Below are 23,167 nucleotides of genomic sequence, written 5' to 3'. Positions count from 1 at the left end.
ATTTCAACTGTCCAATAAAGTGATCAGAATTTAGCAATTTTGCCAATTTCACACAAATTTCAAAAGATGCCAATTTCCGAATAGGGTCCAGAATAAACAGGAAAGACATTCCTGGCACTAAAATAACAAGTTCTCTGTTCGATAGTCATATCCCCAGGCCTCTCTTATATTTCTTTGGCTTTCCACTTTGAATTTTTATTCTTACAAAAAAAATAAGATTTACTGTTATGCAGACTATTGCATTAGTGTAGAAATGGTATAAATAAAATCAGTGCACTTGTGAAAGAATATTAGACTCACCAGTTGATGTGTATTGGATGCTTGGCATGATTTGTTTGCTTTTGAACTTTGGTAAAAATCGAACATTTCTGCTACTTTGAGCTCAATTTCAAGGTACTTTTCATTGTAAAACCAGTAAAAATCATCATAATTTCTGTAATATGTCTTCCATTCTATAAAATGAGACCATGAAAACTAGAATACAACAATAAATACCATACGAAAATACAGTGCAAAGTCGCTGTTTTAATCCAAAAACACGGTCAAAGTTTTTTTTTTCTCATTACGCACTGTGTGCTGCAAGATTTTTTTATACTGCACACACTGACCACATAGACCCATTCTTACATATGTAGGCCTACCAGCTTTCTCTCAATAGATTTGAGGGCGCTAGAATTTAGGCGTACTAGTACGTCAAAAACCCTGGGTCGTAAGACGTACTAGTACATCCAAAACCCCCGAAGAGCTAAAATTTAAATTAAAATTAAAATTATATATAAAGAGTCATACATGTACAGTAGTTCTACTTTCAAAATGATTACATGCTGCATTTGATCATTTTATATTACAGATAAAATTTGATACAGTACAGTGTATTAGGTTCTTGAGAAAGCCACTAATTATGCAAATGTATTTTGGGCAAATTAATCATAATGTTTACTCACCACTTAATTCTAGAACACATTCCCCGTGTTCGACTAAACCTTTACAAAAATTCAATGTACAGTGGACCCCCGGTTTACGATATTATTTCATTCCAGAAGTATGTTCAGGCGCCAGTACTGACAGAATTTGTTCCCATAAGGAATATTGTGAATTAGATTAGTCCATTTCAGACCCCTAAACATACACATACAAACGCACTTACATAAATACACTTACATAATTGGCCGCATTGGGAGCTGATCGTAAACCGGGGGTCCACTGTATTTCAAAGGACCTAAAATCTGGAACACCCTACCTGAAAACTCTAGAACTGCAGACACATTCATCACTTTCAAAACTACAGTTAGAAAACATCTTACCTCCCTGATCCACCCCGACAACTAACTACATGATAACCACCTGGTGGTTCACAATTACACTCACTCTCCCACTGACTATAAACCCAGAAATACTAATCTTAAAATAATAAATCCTAACTAGTCATAAGTTTGCCTATGATACTCCAATATAGACACCTTGTATTGTGCCAAAACAAAAGCATTCACATTGCTAAACTCACAAATTATGATGTAGTCACTTAGCCTTAATACCATAATCTGTAAGGATTTAATGTTAAGAATTAATCTAAGTCTGCTCGAAATACCTAGCCATGCTAGGTGTCCTAGTGGCCCCCTCTGTAATTAGTATTTTATAACGTAAACCACACAATACCCAAAACCTGTAAACCCCATATTGTAACCCTTATAGAGAATAAACTTTAATTGAATTGAATTGAATACATTACAGTCATAAATATAATTGGATGGGTTGTATCTGAAGAGCTCATCAGTTACAAATAAATTACACTGAAATTAAATTGGTTCAAGGACATGCATATTATGTTGTAGATGGACTTGGATGTTCATATTAAGGTATGAGAATTAGCAGATGGACAGTGGCTATAATTGAGATTGAATAGGTGCTTTTTAACAATATTTGTAAAGATGATGGTAGACGGAGACCTTTTGACATTTTCAGTCAGTATAGGTTGAGTTGTGTACATGAAATGTCAAAGAGGAACTTGTTCCTTGTATTGTGTCCTAGAAAATAATGAATATCCAATGAGCCTCTTTATTTATCTAAGAAATGCTTTTGATACAGTAGGCCACAATATCCTGCTGCTCAGATTAGAACCTTATGGAATCAGAATCAATGCTCTCACATTGTCTTACCTCAGTGACAGACACTAACTTTTGACCATTAATGACAGTGCTTCACTGACTCTATCAGTCAACACAGGAGTGCCTCAGAGCAGTGTTTTAGGACCTTTCTAATTCCTCATCTACATCAATGACCTTCCTAAGGAAAAGCTTCTCAAGAATTTAAATAACTTTTGTTTTCAGATGACACCTCTTAAGTCATCTCAGATGCAGATCTCATTGTCCTCAATAACACATTTAATGACAAGCTCATAAAGATACTGCCCTTTCCCCCACAGATAACAAAAAACAAACACACTCAGTATAGACAAGACTTTTTATGTAATGTTTCATTTAAAAATAAAGATAAACAACACATGTATTACAAGACAAACCAAAATTTAACACATTCAGGTCAGTACAGTAGAACCCCCGTATCCACTGATTTGGTATCCATGGTGTCAGTTATTCATGGTTTACTGTGGCCCAAAAATACCCCTTAATTTTGCATAATAATGGCTCCAAAATGCAAAAGTAGAGAAACTGGCAGTTCTTCAAAGCCTAAGAGAAGCTGTGAAGTGCTTCCCATGAGTGAAAAGTGATAATTCTCCACTTATTGTGCATAATTTATCACTTATACTTTATAATAGGTATGTGTAAGACTTATGTACAGGGTTTGCTGCTATCTCTAGTTTTGGTATCTACTGCAGGTCCTTGGAACATATTCCCCTGCAGATATGGGGGGTCCTACTGTACTAAGAAAATTTCCTAAATAGTGGACATGCTTTCAGAAATACAGTACTATGTGTCTCCAGTTTCATTACTGAATTTGTACTACTCTCTGATCTTTCCTTATCTCACCTATGGTATACATGTATGTGCATGGGGATCTACAACAACAAATCACCCAAACCTATCATAACTCAACAAAAACCTGTTAATAAAATTATCACTCGTTTGATTTGCATACAACAGATACCCCCGCTACTTAAAAGTGGAAACTTATCTGATACACAAAACATCCATGCTGCTGTGCATATTATATATACAGAACACCCAGCATAAATAAAAACCCAGACCCATCATTAAATCATTAAAAAACAAAGCAGATCTAGATAACTTGCTACCATTCATATATAAAAAAGCTGGTCATGTGCTGTCACCCATTATTGCAACACTGTTTAACATGTCTCTAGAATCTTCAGCCTTCCCATCCATACTCAAGACAGCAAGGGTTACCCCATTTTTCAAAGGAGGTGATCTAACTGATTTGAACGACTATAGACCTGTATCAAACTTGCCTTTACTTTCTAAAATATTCAAAAATATAATACACAAGCGACTTTACTCCTACCTTATATCCAACAATAACTTAACCCCTGCCAGTTTGGGTTTAAACCAAAAAAAAGTGTGAATGATGCTATTATACAAATGCTTGAAGTAATATATACTTCCCTCGATAAAAATTAATATCCTCTGGGGCTCTTCATTGACCTACAGAAAGCATTTGATGCAGTGGACCACAATCTCCAGCACCTAAAACTAAATCATTATGCATCAGAGGCCATTTCCCTGATTACCTAAAATCTTAACTTAATGATAGACACCAGTATGTATACGCAAATGGAGTCAACTCCACTATCCAACCTGTAGCTGTTGGAGTGCCCCAGGGTAGTGTCCTAGGTCCACTCTTCTTTCTCATCTACATCAGTGATCTTCTCAATGCATCCCAACTCCTTAAACCAATTCTATTTGCAGATGACACTACTTATGTCTACTCCCACTCAAACCCAGCTATATTTAGAGACGGTGTAAACAACGATCTGCTAAAAATATGTATTGTACTTGGGTGATGACCAACAGACTCATTTTCATCATAAACAAAACATACTTAATGCACACAAAAATCACTCCCTATGAAAGCAAAAAACTTGGCAGATGATGCAACATTCCTCAATGAAAAGCAGGGGTGCCACTAGCACGATAAAGAGACAACACAATAAGTGTCAGGGGCCCAAGACTGCTCAACTCCCTCCCAGCATACATAAGGGGGATTACCAATAGACCCCTGACTGTCTTCAAGCAGGCACTGGACAGGCACCTAAAGTCAGTACCTGACCATCCAGGCTGTTGTTCGTACATCAGGTTGCGTGTGGCCAACAGTAACAGCCTGGTTGGTCAGGCCCTGATCCACCATGAGGCCTGGTCACAGACCAGGCCACGGGGGCTTTGACCCCTGGAACCCTCTCCAGGTATACTCCAGGTATGCTGTTTGGAAACGGAGCCATAAATATCCAACATTAAGGTTCCTCTATTACAAGACTCACTGAGGGTAAATTTCTAAGTCCTCACCTGTGGTATTTGTGCCTGGGGATTAACCACAGCCAACCACCTTAAACCTTTAATAATTTCCAACAAAAAGCTGCTGTGCAGATGATTACCACCAGCTCCTGTGCCAGACAACACACCCCACCACTTTTCAAAAGCCTGAACTTGCTAAATGTACGAGACATACACTCATATTATTGTGCCTAGTACAAATACAGTGGAACCTCAAAAATCGAATGTATCACATATCGAACGTTTCAAAAATAGGACTATATTTTCGGACAAACTGTGTCCCTATTATCGAACACGCCCCTATTTTCGGACCGCCGGGTACAGGACCTGTCTGCTGCCCGCTCTGTCCACATCCCCGCACAGGCGCCGTGAGCAGTCTAGCTTTGTTTATGCTCGAGTGAACACTAACCTGCGCTCTCATTCACGCATTTTACGATTACTATTTTGTTGTGTTTAGTGCTTGTGGGACTGTGAAATAAGCTGCCAAGGGGCCAAAGAAGCTTGCTAGTGGTACCCCTGTGGTAAAGAAAGTGAGAAACACCATAGATGTGAAGAAGGAAATAATACAGAAGTATGAGAGTGGTGTGAGACTTGTTGAGCTTGCCAGGATGTATGGGAAAAACAAGTCGACTATTGGTTCTATCTTGTCAAAGACAGAACAAATCAAGGAAGCTGATGTTGCGAAAGGTGTTAATATAGGGAGTGGATGAGGTGCCTTCTTCAAAGATTAAGGAGATTTGTGCCAAGTGGAATGATGTCCAAATGTTTGTGCACAAGTACCACCCTGAGCAAGCTGAAACAAGCCATCTTTGCAACAAGTTCAGTGACAGAACCATGTCCCATTTTAGGGAAATCTTAAAGAGGCACCAGAAACAGGCAACTGTGGACAGTTATTTTGTGAGACAGGGGTCCAGTGACTCTCAAGCTGGTCCTAGTGGCATTAAAAGACAGAGAAGGGAAGTAACCCCAGAGAGTGCTTTACCTCAAGTCCTCATGGAGGGGGATTCTCCTTCCAAACACTAACCCCAACTCCCTCTCTCCTCCTCCCTATCTTCCAGATGCCATCACCAATCTTAATTAATGGATTTGGAAATAATGGATTAGTTATAAAATTGGCCAATATGGTTACGATCACAGTAAAAAATCTCATCTCTATCCACCACAGTCGCCATTACTGGCAACCTGTTTCCCCAATTAGCCTGGTAAATCAAATGTTTACTCCTGTGAAACCTAATAAAGAGTATATGAAATTTAATGTAAAACATTGGAATACATTAAAAAACTCAACTGTACTACCTTCAAGGCCCATTTCTGCTACTTTCCAGTGATAACTGAAAACATTTCATAGGTACAATACAGGAATACCTTGCATAGTGCAGTTAACAGGTGCTAAGAAAATTGCCTATGTAAAACTGCTCTGTTTGACCCTCAAACTGTCCAAACGTACATCTACGTCCACGTGCGGGGGGCTCCAAATGTAGATCTACGTCCACGTGCGGGGGGCTCCAAACGTAGATCTATGTCCATGTGCGGGGGGCTCCAAACGTAGATCTACTTTTTTTTTTTTTTTTTTTTTTTTTTTTTTTTTTTTTTTTTTTTTTTTTTTTTTTTTTTTTTTTTACATGCTTTCAAATGGGGAAAATCAAGGTCGGAGCGCCACACACGTGAACATAGATCTACGTTTGGACAGTTTAAGGGTTAAAACTGTTGTGTGTTAAATGTAATCCATCAAAGCTGAAATAATACTGCAGCATGCCAGGGCCAGACTCATGGAACTCTGTGTTCATCAAGAACTGCAAGAAGCCCCTATCACGAGCCTTTTCCATCCTATGGAGAGGGAGCATGGACACGGGGGTCATCCCTCAGTTACTAAAAACAACAGACATAGCCCCACTCCACAAAGGGGGCAGTAAAGCAACAGCAAAGAACTACAGACCAATAGCACTAACATCCCATATCATAAAAATCTTTGAAAGGGTCCTAAGAAGCAAGATCACCACCCATCTAGAAACCCATCAGTTACACAACCCAGGGCAACATGGGTTTAGAACAGGTCGCTCCTGTCTGTCTCAACTACTGGATCACTACGACAAGGTCCTAAATGCACTAGAAGACAAAAAGAATGCAGATGTAATATATACAGACTTTGCAAAAGCCTTCGACAAGTGTGACCATGGCGTAATAGCGCACAAAATGCGCGCTAAAGGAATAACAGGAAAAGTCGGTCGATGGATCTATAATTTCCTCACTAACAGAACACAGAGAGTAGTCGTCAACAGAGTAAAGTCCGAGGCAGCTACGGTGAAAAGCTCTGTTCCACAAGGCACAGTACTAGCTCCCATCTTGTTCCTCATCCTCATATCCGACATAGACAAGGATGTCAGCCACAGCACCGTGTCTTCCTTTGCAGATGACACCCGAATCTGCATGACAGTGTCTTCCATTGCAGACACTGCAAGGCTCCAGGCGGACATCAACCAAATCTTTCAGTGGGCTGCAGAAAACAATATGAAGTTCAACGATGAGAAATTTCAATTACTCAGATATGGTAAACATGAGGAAATTAAATCTTCATCAGAGTACAAAACAAATTCTGGCCACGAAATAGAGCAAAACACCAACGTCAAAGACCTGGGAGTGATTATGTCGGAGGATCTCACCTTCAAGGACCATAACATTGTATCAATCGCATCTGCTAGAAAAATGACAGGATGGATAATGAGAACCTTCAAAACTAGGGAGGCCAAGCCCATGATGACACTCTTCAGGTCACTTGTTCTATCTAGGCTGGAATATTGCTGCACTCTAACAGCACCTTTCAAGGCAGGTGAAATTGCCGACCTAGAAAATGTACAGAGAACTTTCGCGGCGCGCATAACGGAGATAAAACACCTCAATTACTGGGAGTGCTTGAGGTTTCTAAACCTGTATTCCCTGGAACGCAGGAGGGAGAGATACATGATTATATACACCTGGAAAATCCTAGAGGGACTAGTACCGAACTTGCACACGAAAATCACTCACTACGAAAGCAAAAGACTTGGCAGACGATGCACCATCCCCCCAATGAAAAGCAGGGGTGTCACTAGCACGTTAAGAGACCATACAGTAAGTGTCAGGGGCCCGAGACTGTTCAACTGCCTCCCAGCACACATAACGGGGATTACCAACAGACCCCTGGCAGTCTTCAAGCTGGCACTGGACAAGCACCTAAAGTCAGTTCCTGATCAGCCGGGCTGTGGCTCGTACGTTGGTTTGCGTGCAGCCAGCAGCAACAGCCTGGTTGATCAGGCGCTGATCCACCAGGAGGCCTGGTCACAGACCGGGCCGCGGGGGCGTTGACCCCCGAAACTCTCTCCAGGTATACATAATTAAGAACTATAGTACGTATTTGTTGTATGTAAAACTGTAATTAATCTCTATAAAATGTATTTTTTGTGTGAATATTTTTGGGTTTCTGGAACGGATTAATTGTATTTCCATTATTTCTTATGGGAAATATTGCTTTGAATTTCAGACTTTTCGAATTTAGAATTAGCTCCTGGAACGGATTAAGTTCGATTTTTGAGGTTCCACTGTACAGATTATTAAACTCCAGTATAAACTCTCCACTTAAACTCTCCACTTAAACTTGTCCTTGATAGCTACAACAGAATACACAATCACAGTACAAGGCATAAGGCACTCTTTGACATCCCCCATGTCACTCACACTATGCAAAAATGTAATGCACATAAAGGGCCCAAAGATCTGGAATTCACTACCTGAACCGGTAAAGGATCTTCTGACTACTTATAAATTTAGGACTTTGCTTAAAAATCATCTCATCTCTCAGTACTAACCAAACCAACCAAAACAACTTCAAATCAGTTATTAAATTATATGACCTCTAGTCTATTAAATATCTGCCAAACCATGAAATATTACTGCTTGAACCATTAATTGTAATATGTGCAACTTCAAGATTATTGTTCTTATAAACCTCCACCTTGACTACCTCGCATTAGTATTAAGATAAAATAAAGATTTTAATAAAAGTTAACCACTCTCATCTTGTCTAGATTTACGTAGTTATTATGTACTAGGATTAATCTCCCCAAAATGCCCCTACATGATAGTGGCTTTCTTTGTACTTACACACTGTAACCTCTACAAAGAAATAAAATCTTTATTCTTTTTTCTTTTAACCCTTTCAGGGTTTCAGCTGTACTAGTACGGCTTACGCGCCAGGGTTTTTGACGTACTAGTACGCCTAAATTCTAGCGCCCTCAAATCTAGTGAGAGAAAGCTGGTAGGCCTACATATGAAAGAATGGGCCTATGTGGTCAGTGTGCGTGGTATAAAAAAATCCTGCAGCACACAGTGCGTAATGAGAAAAAAAAAACTTTGACCGTGTTTTTGGATTAAAACAGCGACTTTGCACTGTATTTTCGTATGGTATTTATTGTTGTATTCTAGTTTTCTTGGTCTCATTTTATAGAATGGAAGACATATTACAGAAATTGTGATGATTTTGACTGGTTTTACAAAGAAATGTACCTTGAAATTGAACTCAAAGTAGCAGAAATGTTCGATTTTTGCCAAAGTTCAAAAGTAAATGAATTATGCTATGCGTCCAATACACGTCAATTGGTGAGTCTAATATTCTTTCACAAGTGCGCTGATATTATTTTTACCATTTCTACACCAATGCAGTAGTCTGCATAACAGTAAATCTTCTATTTTTTTGTGAGAATAAAAATTCAAAGTGGAAAGCAAAAGAATGTAAGAGGGGCATGGGGACGTGACTAATGAACAGAGGAAATGTTATTTTAGTGCCAGGAATGTCTTTCTTGTTTACTCTGGACCCTATTCGGAAATTGGCATCTTTTGAAATTTGTGTGAAATTGGCAAAATTGCTAAATTCTGACCACTGTATTGGATAGTTGAAATCTGTAAATGGGTGGTTTCTTGTACTCATTCGATAGAAAAAATGGAGTTCTAGCGAAATAGTTATGATTTTTGTTGACAAGTACACTGGAATTGGCCAAAAATAGTGCTCAAAGTGGGCGAAATCGCCGATGTGTAAACATCGTTGAGACCGCTAACTTTGTGAGAGCATAATTCTATAAATTTTCCATCAAATTTCATGCTTTTGGTGTTATTATGATCGGGAAAAGATTGTCTCTTTATTAGAATTTTTTTTTTTTTTTTTTTTTTAAATTTAGCCGACCCTGAGAACAAGTCTCTGAGAGGTCCTGTCGACCCTGAAAGGGTTAAAGCTCTCTTTAAAAAAACATGATACAAGCAACCAGTACCTCTTTGACATGTAAATGAATAATAATAATAATAAGAATAATAATAATTAAACTGTCAATGCTATTTTATTTCACATTAACATTGCTGTTATAAACAGAAAAAGTTTTATTACCTAGGAGAGTCATTATATTAATAGTGTTTTCTCAGACAAGCTATTACCCCTGGTTCAGTTTAAGTAATTCCTAGGCATTTAAAACATCAATAAAATATGTATGCTAAATTGCTACACAATACCTAAATTTACATGTTGGGAGTGCTGATAATAAGTAGTATGTAAGGTACAAAATTAGTTTGCCCAAAAGGCTTCTCATAATAAGAAACTTTCCATAGAATATGCAAGATGATGTGCTGCATTCTTGAACTTAATCAGTGTGTAAGCAAACAAACTGCAAACTCATCTCTTGTAACTGTAACTTCCATGTTTTTTATTTTTTTAGGAAAATAATTTTTTTAATTTAATATATGCTTGTTCTTATGTAAGGTATTGCTTCCAATGTTTGCTACAAGTCCTCATGTAAGGTATTATATTGTTGATGAGCAAGTGAAGGTTATGACTGCATACCCTATATGTATACTGTTTTGTTAACTTTACATATATATTTTCTTGCACTAAATGTTCAGAATGGTTTTTTTATACTGTCCATGGATGTTTGTTCTATTTAAAAACTTAAAAAATATGCAGATTCTAAAGTACTATATATATCAACATGCCATAAAAGTTATTAATGCTGTAATAAATTCAACCTGAAAAATTAAAACTAGGTAGGATCTGTATTTATGTAAAATTGTACTTGCAGTAGAGAAAACTAATTTCACACTTTTTTGAGCACTGTAATTTTATTGGAGCTTTAGTACTTGAAAATATTCAGGTATATATTAGGTAACCAAATGATTATGAAAGGATCATTCATACGTCTCTCTGCTATTAATGTTCAAATACTGTGACTGGATAAATTCATGACAGTCAGATATTGTCCAAAATGCATTACTTCTTTTGTTATAGTCTGGATCAAAATTGTTTTGAGTTAAAAAAATTATTTACCTAATTATGGCAGGTCTTTATTCTTTGTATACACCATTTCATTCAACTGAAATGACTTACCCATGCTGTTGGATGCCCATGGGTTGATTATTATTTGTATGCTGATGATATACAAGTTTGCATCCGAGTTCTGAAAATGGAAGATGCAAAACTCTTCCTTTAGTTCTCTTCTTCTGGTTATTCAGAATTGGATGACAAATAGAAAATTGAAAATAAATGAGGATAGGACAGAGATATTGATTGTTAGGGCAAATCTCAGGAAAGTACAGAGTGGAGATTTTGCTGACTTTGATTGTGGTACTGTCAGTTTCCAGCCTGTGGGATAAGTGAGGACCTGGGTGTCTACCTCCATTCTTCATAGCAACCAAATAGTTAAATTTTGCAATTTATATATTTGTAATCTCTATATAGTCAGTAAAATATGATAAACAGAGTATTGTAGTCCTTAGCCACATGTTTGTGGGTTTGCCTGACTACTTGCTAAAAAAATACTTCAGTCTGTATTGAATCATGTAGCTAGGCTGGTATTTTTGCTCCCAACCCGGGTTCCCACCAGTACCTACTTGGGTGACTTGCACTGACTCCCTATAAAGGTAAGAATTGAATGTAAATGCTCTTTATTAACAATTAAAGCTATTTAGTTTAATGAACCTAAATATAGGCTGATAGTGCTTGTACCTTTTACATCAGGTTCAGGAATGTTTCACTGAATTGTTGCAGACATTTTTAGATTGATTGAGCCATATACTGTTGGGGAGAAATCATATGCAAAAAGAGCCTTAGATTCTCAACAGGTTTCAAGTGTCTGTCAGGAATAATCAAGTCACAAATTATTTTTATTGTTGTTATTATATTTATAGTAGCTCACAACGTTTTTGTTTTTTATTCTGAAAAAGATTTTTCATAAAGTCACAATACTTGGCCCAGTTTTCTTTCTCATTCTAATATCTGAGCTAAACAGAGACATAAATCATAGCACTGCACCATCCTTCTCAGTCAATACCTAAATTTCCTTGAGAGTGCCATTCATCCAGGACACAGCAAATCTCCGAGCCAGTGTTAACCAAGACTTCCATTTGGCTACAGAACACAGTATATGTTCAGTGGTGAAAAATTTCAGTTGTATTATGGAAAAACTTAAGAAATAAAAATGTGAAATAAAAAAATGCAGTCAAATCATTGAATAGAACAGAAGATGAATATAAGGGACCTAAGAGTAATTATGTCAGAAAGGCTTAAGTTCATGGGTTACATTAATATTGCTGTCACACCTGCAAAGAAAATGATAGGTTGAATAACAAGAGCCTTTGAAAAAATGATAGGCTGTATAACAAGAACTTTGGAAAAAATGATAGGCTGTATAACAAGAACTTTGGAACAAGTGTTAAGCTGAATAATAAAAGCACAAGGAAAATGATCACCTGAATAACAAGAACCTTTGAAACAAGATGCTAAACTAGTGATGATACTCTTTAAGACATTTATACTCTATAGACTGGAATTCTGTGCACTTAATATGTAGCTTTATTTAATTACAAAGCAGGCAAAATTGTAGACCTGGAGAAAGTACAGAAAAGTTTTATTGCTCATAACAATTTGTGCCAAAATTATTGGATGTACCTACATCAGATCTCTTGGATTGCATTCCCTGGAAGACAAGGGAGAAAGATATTATAATCTGTACTATCTGGAAAACAGTGGAAGGACTGGATTCAAATTTATTGATATACAGTACTTATATTTGTATACAGGAGGGCCCCACATATACAGCAGGTTAGGTTCTGAGCTACTGCTGTAAAGAGAAAATTGCTGAAGAGTGAATCATATTTTTTTCACTTTCAAATGCATATAAAAGCCTGATAACATGTTTATACTATCATATATTAAGTGAGTAACATAGCTAGGCCCAAAAAATCATATACAGTACACACATTACTTTAAAATATTTTTGTCCATAGCTTATAGTGAGTGGTAAATATATTTATTGTAGAAAGTCTGAATAAATGAAATATGAGTATAATTGAAAACTGCTGTATTAGCAAAGCATTGTAAAGCAAAGTGCTGTAAAGTGGGGCCCATCTGAACTTCTTTTGTTCTAGGCACTGCAGATCCTTCATCCCATTCTCTGCATTGCAAGTCACTCACCATCTTGTTCCCTGCATTGCAAATCATTCATCATTTTGTTCACTGCACTGTAGATGACTAACCATCATGGTCACTGTACTAAGTACCTTTCAAATAAGTGCCCTCTAAATGATTGTGCTATGTTTGGCTGTAAATAATGTATGTTTATAATACTGTATATACTATACCATACTGTATGAGTGTGTATGAAAATTGTATTCTTAAATGAAAACTTCAGAAGATTCACCTAGGAGGTATATGTCAAAGAGTTTTCAGAGAGTAAGGCTTAGGATATCACAGAAATTTATATTGAGGTTTATTGTCTATAGTAAAAATATTAAGGACATGCAGAACAAACTGTATATCACATTGTTTTCTCTTTCCATGAGTCATCAAGAGTCATCAAAGCCATAAACTACACCTATAGAGTACATTCATCAGACTATAGTATGCTTTGATGGTCCAGAATGTCATAAACAAACAAAGCATGTTTAATTAATTCAGTGATGAATAACAAAGTTAACTTGATTAGTTAAGTGAATACACATATACATGTATACATATACTGTATATGCGTGTCCACATGCATACATACCCAGATACTTGTACCTAGATACTTGAGCAATAGTTACTTTATGTACTTACTTTATTGAGATTCTGGACACTAAGACTTCTCTTTCACTGGATCATGAACAATGAAGGTGCTGGTTTACTTATCTAAATAATGAGACCATATAATAACTACACACACAACCAAAGTTAGATATCAGATTTTTGATGACTCTTGAAATATTGTACATCACCTCTTTTATTTTTTCATAGTGTTACCTGAAGAGAAGCCTAATATTGAAGGTGATGTGGCTGGTCACTATGCTGTAGGAGATACTGTCAACCTTAACTGTACTGCAGCTCCCTCAATTCCCGAGGCTTCACTCGTTTGGTTCATCAATGACAAGCAGGTTAGTTATGGGCTCAATTTTGCTTTATTGCACTACAAGACATTATTATGATCTGTTTTTATTTCTGTAGAAATGGTAGTAGAAAAAGGATAACACCACTGACCACTACCCCACTTTTCTCTTTACAAGCATATGTAAATTACCACAAGACACTACATGTACATGTAGTAAGATCTCATTTTGTCTCCATGATAAGACATCAGTAAATAACTTTATTTGAGCATGAAGTGACATTGACTAGTACATACAGAGAGTTTTGCTGAGAATCAGGAAATTGTTGAATGGGTCATAATTTTTCTACAAAATCACACAAAGCTGTGCAGATTATCACTCATTCCAGTGCTAGATGACTCACTCTCCTACTCTTGAAAAGCTTGAACTTAGTTAACCCTTTCACTGTAGGTCCCATAATATTATGGCTTGCAAGCCAATGTTGGTCTCGTAATACTATGCCAAAATTCTAGCAGCTTCAAATCTGGTGGGAGAAAGTTGGTAGGCCTACATGTGAGAGAATGGGTCTGTGTGCTCGGTGTGCACAGTATAAAAAAAAATCAGAGAGGCTGCAGTGCATTGTGGGAGTGCCAATTCAGACACCTTGTTCACCATGCCTAGTAGTAAGAAATACAGTGGAACTCAGGATTTCTTCCACACTGGATATTGTTTGATTCGGATTTCAACCACTTTTTTCGGCAAAATTTTGCTCCAGATTTCATACCTCATCCTGTAAATCATCCATATTAGACACGTCTGCCCGCCCAGAATGCCGCCACTCATGCATATGTGTCTCAGTCTGGCTCTGTCACTGGTTGAGTGAGCATTCATCCGAAACATTTCATAATAATCCATTGTTTTTTGTGCTTGTTTATTGAGTGCAACTGTGATGTAAGCCACCATGGGCCCAAAGAAAGTTCCTAGTGCTAGCCCTTTGGTAAATTAGGTGAGAAACACAATAGAATTCAAGAAAGAGATTGTAGACAAATATGAAAGTAGCATGCATATGGCCAAGCTCACCAGGATATATGGCAAGTCTAAATCAACAGTCAGTTCCAGCCTGGCAAAGAAAATAGAAATCAAGGAAGCTGATGTTGCAAAAGGGGTGATTAAGGACATTTGTGCAAAGTGGAATAAGGTGCAAACTTTTGTTGAAAAATATCACCCTGATCAAGCTGATACAAGCCGTATCTGCAACACGTTCAGTGACAATACCTTGTCTCTTTTAGGCAAATCTTAAAGAGATGCCAGAAACAGAGCTCTCTGGACAGATTTTTAGTGCGACAGGGGACCAGTGCCAGTAAAAGACAAAGAAGGGAAGTAACCCCAGATAGGGCTTTGATACCTGAAGTCCTTATGAAGGGGGATTTCCCTTCCAAACAATAACCTCTGCTCCTCCTCCCTCTTTCCTTCTCGCTGTCCATACTCCAACAAGAATCTTCAATAAAGGTAAGTGTTTACCTGCAGTTTACCTGGAGAGAGTTTCGGGGTCAACGCCCCCCACGGCCCGGTCTGTGACCTGGCCTCCTGGTGGATCAGAGCCTGATCAACCAGGCTGTTACTGCTGGCTGCACGCAATCCAACGTACAAGCCGCAGCCCGACTGGTCAGGTACCGACTTTAGGTGCTTGTCCAGTGCCTGCTTGAAGACAGCCAGGGGCCTATTGGTAATCCCCCTTATGTATGCTGGGAGGCAGTTGAACAGTCTCGGGCCCCTGACACTTATTGTATTGTCTCTTAACGTGCTAGTGACACCCCTGCTTTTCATTGGGGGGATGTTGCATCATCTGTCGAATCTTTTGCTTTTGTAGGGATTGATTTTCATGTGCAAGTTTGGTACTAGTCCCTCTAGGATTTTCCAGGTGTATATAATCGTGTATCTCTCCCGCCTACGTTCCAGGGAATACAGGTTCAGGAACTTCAAGCGCTTCCAGTAATTGAGGTGTTTTATCTCCGTTATGCGTGCTGTGAAGGTTCTCTGTACATTTTCAAGGTCAGCAATTTCACCTGCCTTGAAAGGTGCTGTTAGTGTGCAGCAATATTCCAGCCTAGATAGAACAAGCAACCTGATGATACACAAATAACCCGCACATAAAAGACAGAAGCTTACGACGACGTTTCGGTCCGACTTGGACCATTGACAAAGTCACACTAACAGAGGAGGAGCAGGACGGCTATATATAGGCAGGAAGAGGTGGAGGTAGTAGTAGTGGTAGTAGTAGTAGTAGTAGTACTACTACTACTACTACTACTACTACCACTACTACTACCTCCACCTCTTCCTGCCTATATATAGCCGTCCTGCTCCTCCTCTGTTAGTGTGACTTTGTCAATGGTCCAAGTCGGACCGAAACGTCGTCGTAAGCTTCTGTCTTTTATGTGCGGGTTATTTGTGTATCGTTCCAGTCACGGTATTGTGCCTTTTTGTTATTTAACCTGATGATAATTGTTCATTTATCTGTTTCATTAGTCATTTATATTTCTTTCTCATTGTTTTCTGTATGAAAAACTATAGTTATTCTTTAAAAATGTATTTTTTTGTCAATATTTTTGGGTGTCTGGAATGGATTAATTGTATTTACATTATTTCTTATGGGAAATATTGCTTCAGTTTTCATCCGTTTCAGGTTTAGACCAACCTTCTGGAGTGGATTAAGGATGAAATCTGGGGTTCCCCTGTACCTCACTCCCCAGCAAATTGGGACTCTTCTTTTCCCAATTAATAGTTATAACACACATGGAAGTGTCATGAAAATGGATTTCATGGTATCCTGGGCATTGCCTTGGGCATTGCCCAGGTTACCAGAAATAGTTCTGAAAACCCAGACGACTATCAACCTTCCACCTCTGGTGCTGGGCCGTCTCGTTCACGTTCAGTTATACCAGGACAAAAAAGGAAACTCGTATTTTCTCATGTCCAGGACTCAGATGCGAGCATTGATCATGATAGCGATACTGATTGTGATTTCCAAGCTCTTGAATACAATTCCAGTAGCGACAATGAAGAGGAATATTCTCCAGTGAAGCATCAATTTATACGAGACTACATGCATTCTGGTAGTATGCCATATGCTATTCCAAGGGGAAGGAGTACATCTTGGAGAACAACCCGTGGCCTTACATCAGAAACAGATAGTGAAAAGAGAAGACAGCATGGGTGGTGGGGAAGACAGCGTGGGTGATGGGGAAGACAGTGTGGGTGGTGAAGACAGTGTGGGTGGTGGGGAAGATGGTGTGGGTGGTGGGGAGGACAACATGGGCATTGTGTAAGTAAGTTTATTCAGGTACACACAAATACAGTTACAGAGATTATCATACATGGCAGCATATGTGTAGAGATTTAGATTTTGCCACCGAAGTGGCTAGTTTATTGTGCACCTCATATCCTTCCTGTGGGCGGTAGTGCAAGAGCATATGGATACACAAAAGGCCTAGGAACTAGGCCTCGAAAGGGTTAACAGGTGTACATTTGGATTTATATCTACATATATACAGTTCACTTATCTGTTAGAGCCAATTTATGAAATTTGCTTAGTATATCTGGTATCTTATTTTCATTAAAAAGATATCTTGACAAGTCACATAGGTTATACTGTCTATCTCTATATTCCTCAAGTGGACAATTAAGCACATAGTGTTCAGAGAACCTAGGATAACCCAAAAAAGTCAGACAAAGTGACTCATTTCCATGTGGGTGGTGGGGAAGACAACATGGTTGGTGGGGAAGACAGTGTGGGTGGTGGGGAAGACAGCATGGTTGGTGGGGAAGACAGTGTGGGTGGTGGGGAAGACAGCATGGTTGGTGGGGAAGACAGTGTGGGTGGTGGGGAAGACAGCATGGTTGGTGGGGAATTGGTAATGTTATATTTGGGATGGATAATATACATACAGTAGCAGGTGGTGGTGGTGGTGTAATGCTTCATGTGGCACCAGCAGCACTCCAGGCTGGTAGCCATGCTACTGACTCAGCACATTCACAACAAGGGCCACCTTCAGCCACCCACACACCTCAACAACCTGCTCACCACAACCACAACAACCCACCCACAAAAATGCAGACACTCGTTTTATGTGTGAGGAGTGTAAAATAGCACTGAGCATAAAATGTTTCAAAGAGTTCCACAAAACGTAGCAGTTCTAGAAACGTGTCCGGTGACTCTAGATGTGTATATATATATACTATAGAACAATAGTAATAAACAACTTTTTTAACCCTTTCAGGGTCCAAGGCCCAAATCTGGAGTCACGCACCAGTGTCCAAGAATTTTAAAAAAAAAATTTTGTTATTTTTTCTTATGAAATCGTAGAGAATCTTTTTGTGAAGGTAATAAAACAAAAAGTACGAAATTTGGTGGAAAATTGACGAAATTATGCTCTCGCGAATTTTGATGTGTCAGCGACATTTACGAATCGGCAATTTTGCCGACTTTGACTCCCATTTTAGGCCAATTACATTATTCCAATCAACCAAATTCTTAGCTATTTCACTAGTATTACTTCTATTCTATCGATTGAGCACAAGAAATCGCCAAGTCAACTGTTTCAACTACAAAATAAAGTGATCGGAAATTGTTAATTTGGCCAATTTAACACAAAGTTCAAAATATTCCAATTTCAAAATAGGGTCCAGAATAAACAATGTAGGCATTCCTGGCACTAAACTAACATTTCCTCTGTTCATTAGTTATGTTTTGAGGCTTTACAAATAAATTCCATTTTGATTTTTTATTCACATAATTAATTTTTATTCACACCAAAAAAATAGAAGATTTACTGTTATGCAATACTGTAATAATTATATAAATATCATCACCATATTTGTGAATGTATATTAGACCCACCAGCTGACGTGTATTAGACGTGTGAGGTCGTTTGTTTACTCTTGAATATCGGCAAAAATTTAACATTTCCGCTACTTTGAGCTCAGTTTCAAGCCATTTCCAGTGCTAAAACCAATCAAAATCATCTCTATTTCTGTAATATGTCTTCCATTCTATCAAATGAGACCAAGAAATCGCAAATACAACTATAAAAAACATACGAAAAAACACTGCAAAGTTGCTGTTTTAATCGAAAAATCATGATTTAAGTTTTTTCTCTCATTATACACAGTGTGCTGCAGGATCTGTTTTATGTGGTGCACACATACCACATAGATGTATTCTCTCATATCTAGGCCCAAATGTACCACTCACAGTTTATCAGAGTGAGCTGAGCTCATGGCGTAGATCTACGGTTTGGACCCTGAACGTAAAGCCGTAGATCTACGGGACGGACCCTGAAAGGGTTAATTGTTGGTTTGTGTAAGCAAGTTTTGTAAACAATAATATTTGTGCAGTTATTGTGTTGCATACAATGAGTGGATATATATACAATATGCATTACATTGGTTTTACAGGCCACAAAAATTCCTTTAAAAAAATAAAATACAGTGGACCCTCGCCTAACAAACGCATCGCATAACGTTAAACTCACCTAACAATACATTTTAACGCTAACTTTTGCCTCGGCTAATGCTAAAAAACTCGCCTAACGATATTCGTTCTTGGGTACCAGTTAATATTGTTAGGCGAGGGTCCACTGTATTAGAAAAGAAGAGAAAAAATAGAATAAAAGTAAAAATAATATTACCGAGTGAGTGGCAGTTGCTGATGTTGCCATCAGCGGTTCACTTTTTGTCAACTTCACGCCTCTATATCTCGGTATCTACTGATTGCAAGATTTTTTTTTCTTTTATGACACTCAGAAAATTATTCTTAAGATTTTGGTAAGAAAAAATATTTTTTGGGGGGGAATATTTTTCAACACTGACAGCAAGTTTGTGAGCAGGGGTCTCAACAGTGAAAGGGATTAATATACAAAATACGTATACATTCATAATACGTACTGTACCTGCTATATATATAGAACATTGAGTTCTCTGAAACTTTTCCTTAACTCTTTGACTGTTTTGGTTGTATATACATGTCTTGTGAGCCACCGTGTTTGACGTATATATACTCAAAAATTCTAGCGGCTTTAAATCAAGCAAGAGAAAGCTGGTAGGCAGACATGTGAGAGAATGGGTCTGTGTGGTCAGTGTGAACCATATAAAAAAAATCCTGCAGCACGCAGTGCATAATGAGAGAAAAAAAAAAAACTCCGACCATGTTTTTGGATTAAAATGCTAACTTTGCATTGTATTTTCATGTAGTATTTATGGTTGTATTCTCGTTTTCTTGGTCTCATTTGATAGAATGGAAAACATATTATAGAAATAGAGGTGATTTTGATTGGTTTTACCATGAAAAGAACTTTAAAATGGAGTTCAAAGTAGGGGAAATGTTTGATTTTTACTGATGTTAAAAAGTAAACAAATGATATCATTGTCCAATAAATGTCCAACTAGCCATTCTGATATCCAGTCATGAATGGGTTGACATTATTTATACAATTACAGGTATCATCTGACTTACAACCGAGTTCAGTTCCGACACACCGGTCGTAAGATGAAATGGACGTAAGTCGAACCTTACTGAATAACAACATCACATTTTTGTAATGACTTTATTTTATTGTTTTATTTTGGTACTTAATTTTTTACTTTACTCTTTATGCTGTTAGTGCTGTATTTTATACTGTAAGGTTTAGGATAAACACTGTGTACAACACAAACAGTTGTTTATTTCCCAGAAATTTGGCATAGAAAACAGGGTCGTAAGTTAAGAGATAAGATAAGATAAGATTTCGTTCGGATTTTTAACCCCGGAGGGTTAGCCACCCAGGATAACCCAAGAAAGTCAGTGCGTCATCGAGGACGGTCTAACTTATTTCCATTGGGGTCCTTAATCTTGTCCCCCAGGATGCGACCCACACCAGTCGACTAACACCCAGGTACCTATTTGCTGCTAGGTGAACAGGACAACAGGTGTAAGGAAACGTGTCGAATGTTTCCACCCGCCGGGAATCGAACCCGGGCCCTCCGTGTGTGAAGCGGGAGCTTTAGCCACCAGGCAGGTCGTAAGTCAGATGGTAGGTGTATTACAATATTGCAGTAGTCTGCATAACAGTAAATGTTCTATTTTTTGTTTGAATAAAAATTCAAAATAGAAAGCAAAAGTAATATCAGAGGGGCCTAGAGACATGACTGGTGAACAGGGAAAATGTTATTTTAGCAAGTAAGTAAGTAAGTTTATTCAGGTATACACAAATACAGTTACATAGATTATCATACATAGCAGCATATGTGTAGAGAACCTAGGATAACCCAAAAAAGTCAGACAGAGTGACTTATTTCCATTGGGGCCTTTTAGAGCCAGGAATGTCTGCATTGTTCATTTTGGACCCTATTTTGAAATTGGCATATTTTTTACTTTGCTTGAAATTGGCCAAATTGCAAATTTCTGACCACGTTATTGGGTAGTTGAAATCGGTAAATGGGCAGTTTCTTGTATTCAATTGATAGAAGAAATGGAGTTCTAAAGAAATAGCTATGAGTTTGGTCGACTGGAACAATGGAATTAGATGAAAATAGGGCTCAAAGTGGGTGGAATTGCCGATTCGTAAATGTCACTGAGGTCGCTAACTTCGTGAGAGCATAATTCCATAAGTTTTCCACCAAATTTCATTCTTTTGGTGTCATTACCATTGGGGAAAAGATTCTCTATCATTTCATTAGAAAAAATAATTTCTTTTTTTTTTTTTTTCAAAATTTTTTCAAAACCAGGAGATACCTCAGGATTTGGGGTTGAGACAGTCAAGAGGTTAATAACTGAAATAGAGCACACAGGCATAAGACAAGACATGAAACACTCTTAGATATCCCCCGTGTCTGACTCAGCCTATGCAAAAACTCACTGTGCATAAAAGGCCCTAAGATCTGGAATTCATTGTTGGAAGCATTGAAAGGTCCCCTATCTGCCAATCGATTCAGAGCTACAGTATTGTTAAAGAGCAACTCATCGCTGTAACCTAACTGAAACAGCAGTATGCTATGTCAAGCAAAACCAGCTCATACACTTCTGTCCCTGTTCTTCCAGCCTTCCTTCAACTCCCATAAAAAAATAGTAACACATTGTAACCTTTGCAAAGAAATAAAATCTTTAATCTTTTTTAATCTTTAATCTCCTTCCTTTGTTTTTTGTATTGCAACTAAGTAACTTGCTGTATCTTCACCATCTCTGTTCAGTCACTCCACAATACTAAAGATCAGTGAAACAGTTTCATATAGCAAATCATACTTTTGAGATTGACCATTTGTTCATTAGCTAGTTTCTTTTTGTATATATAATTGTAGTTAACTTCATAAGAAATCCTACTTAATAGTCTCTCTAAATGTTAAGTAACATTTAAATACTAGGATTAGGTTGCCTGAAATGCATTGCATATTAGTCTATGAGTCTATGAAAGACAAGGCAAATCATAGAATTGATGAAGGAAAAAAGGTGAGTGTTGCACTGAGGATTCTGTAAAGACAAAGAACATTATCCATGGAAGCAAAGAGGGGCATGTATGAGAGTATAGTGGTGCCATTGCTGTTATATGGGTGTGATGCATGGGTGGTGAATGTTGCAGCAAGGAGAAGGCTGGAGGCAGTGGAAATGTCGTGTTTGAGAGCAATGTACGGTGTGAATATTATGCAGAGAATCTGTAGTTTGAAAGTTATGAGGAGGTATTATACAAAGGGCTGAGGAGGGTTTGCTAAGGTGGTTCAGAGATTTAGAAAGGATAGAACAAAATAAAAGGACTTAGCATATGAATCTGTTGTGAAAGGTTGGGTAGAGGTTGGCCTAGGAAAGGTTGGAGAGAGGAGGTAAAGGAGGTTTTGTGTACGAGGGGTCTGGACTTCTATCAAGCATGTGTGAGCATGTTAGATAGGAGCAAGTGGAGACAAATGGTTTTTATGACTATGTGCTGTTGGACTGTGAGCAAAGTAACATTTATGAAGGGAGCCAGGGAAACTAGCAAGCTGGACTGGAGTCCTGGATGTGGGAAGTACAGTGCCTGTGCTCTGAAGGAGTGTGTTGATGTTGCAGTTTTTTAACTGTAGTGTAGGTGTGCCTCTGGTAAGACAGTGATGGAGTGAATGATGATGTAAGTGTTTCTTCTTTTTTTGGGTCACTGCTTTGGTGAGAAACAGCCGATGTGTTAATAAAAAAATAAATTAGTGGCTTTCTTTTGTGCTTACCAATGTTTTTTACATGCATTGTATATTGTATAAAGAAATAAAAAAAATTGTATTGTTATGTATTGTATAGTGGTAGTAGCACTATTATTACTGTAGTGTACAGTTTTATATTCCTGGAGAAGCAC

At 38.0% G+C, this 23,167-nt stretch overlaps 1 protein-coding gene across 2 annotated transcripts in view; it reads left to right on the top strand.

The window, feature by feature from the left end:
• The window catches only part of LOC128689082 (cell adhesion molecule 1), a 109,223-nt gene that overhangs the window by 26,008 nt on the left and 60,048 nt on the right, over window positions 1-23,167 (top strand). For both annotated transcript variants that reach the window (XM_053777165.2, XM_053777164.2), the window contains exon 4: window positions 13,750-13,886. In XM_053777165.2, coding sequence (XP_053633140.1) covers window positions 13,750-13,886 — 137 coding nt within the window. The remainder of the gene's footprint in view (window positions 1-13,749; window positions 13,887-23,167) is intronic.

The sequence above is a fragment of the Cherax quadricarinatus genome, chromosome 21 (assembly GCF_038502225.1).
Source record: "Cherax quadricarinatus isolate ZL_2023a chromosome 21, ASM3850222v1, whole genome shotgun sequence".
In the NCBI taxonomy this organism is placed as follows: domain Eukaryota; kingdom Metazoa; phylum Arthropoda; class Malacostraca; order Decapoda; family Parastacidae; genus Cherax; species Cherax quadricarinatus.
The sequence above is the reverse complement of the archived record's forward strand: the minus strand, read 5'-3'. Positions and strand labels throughout refer to the sequence as shown.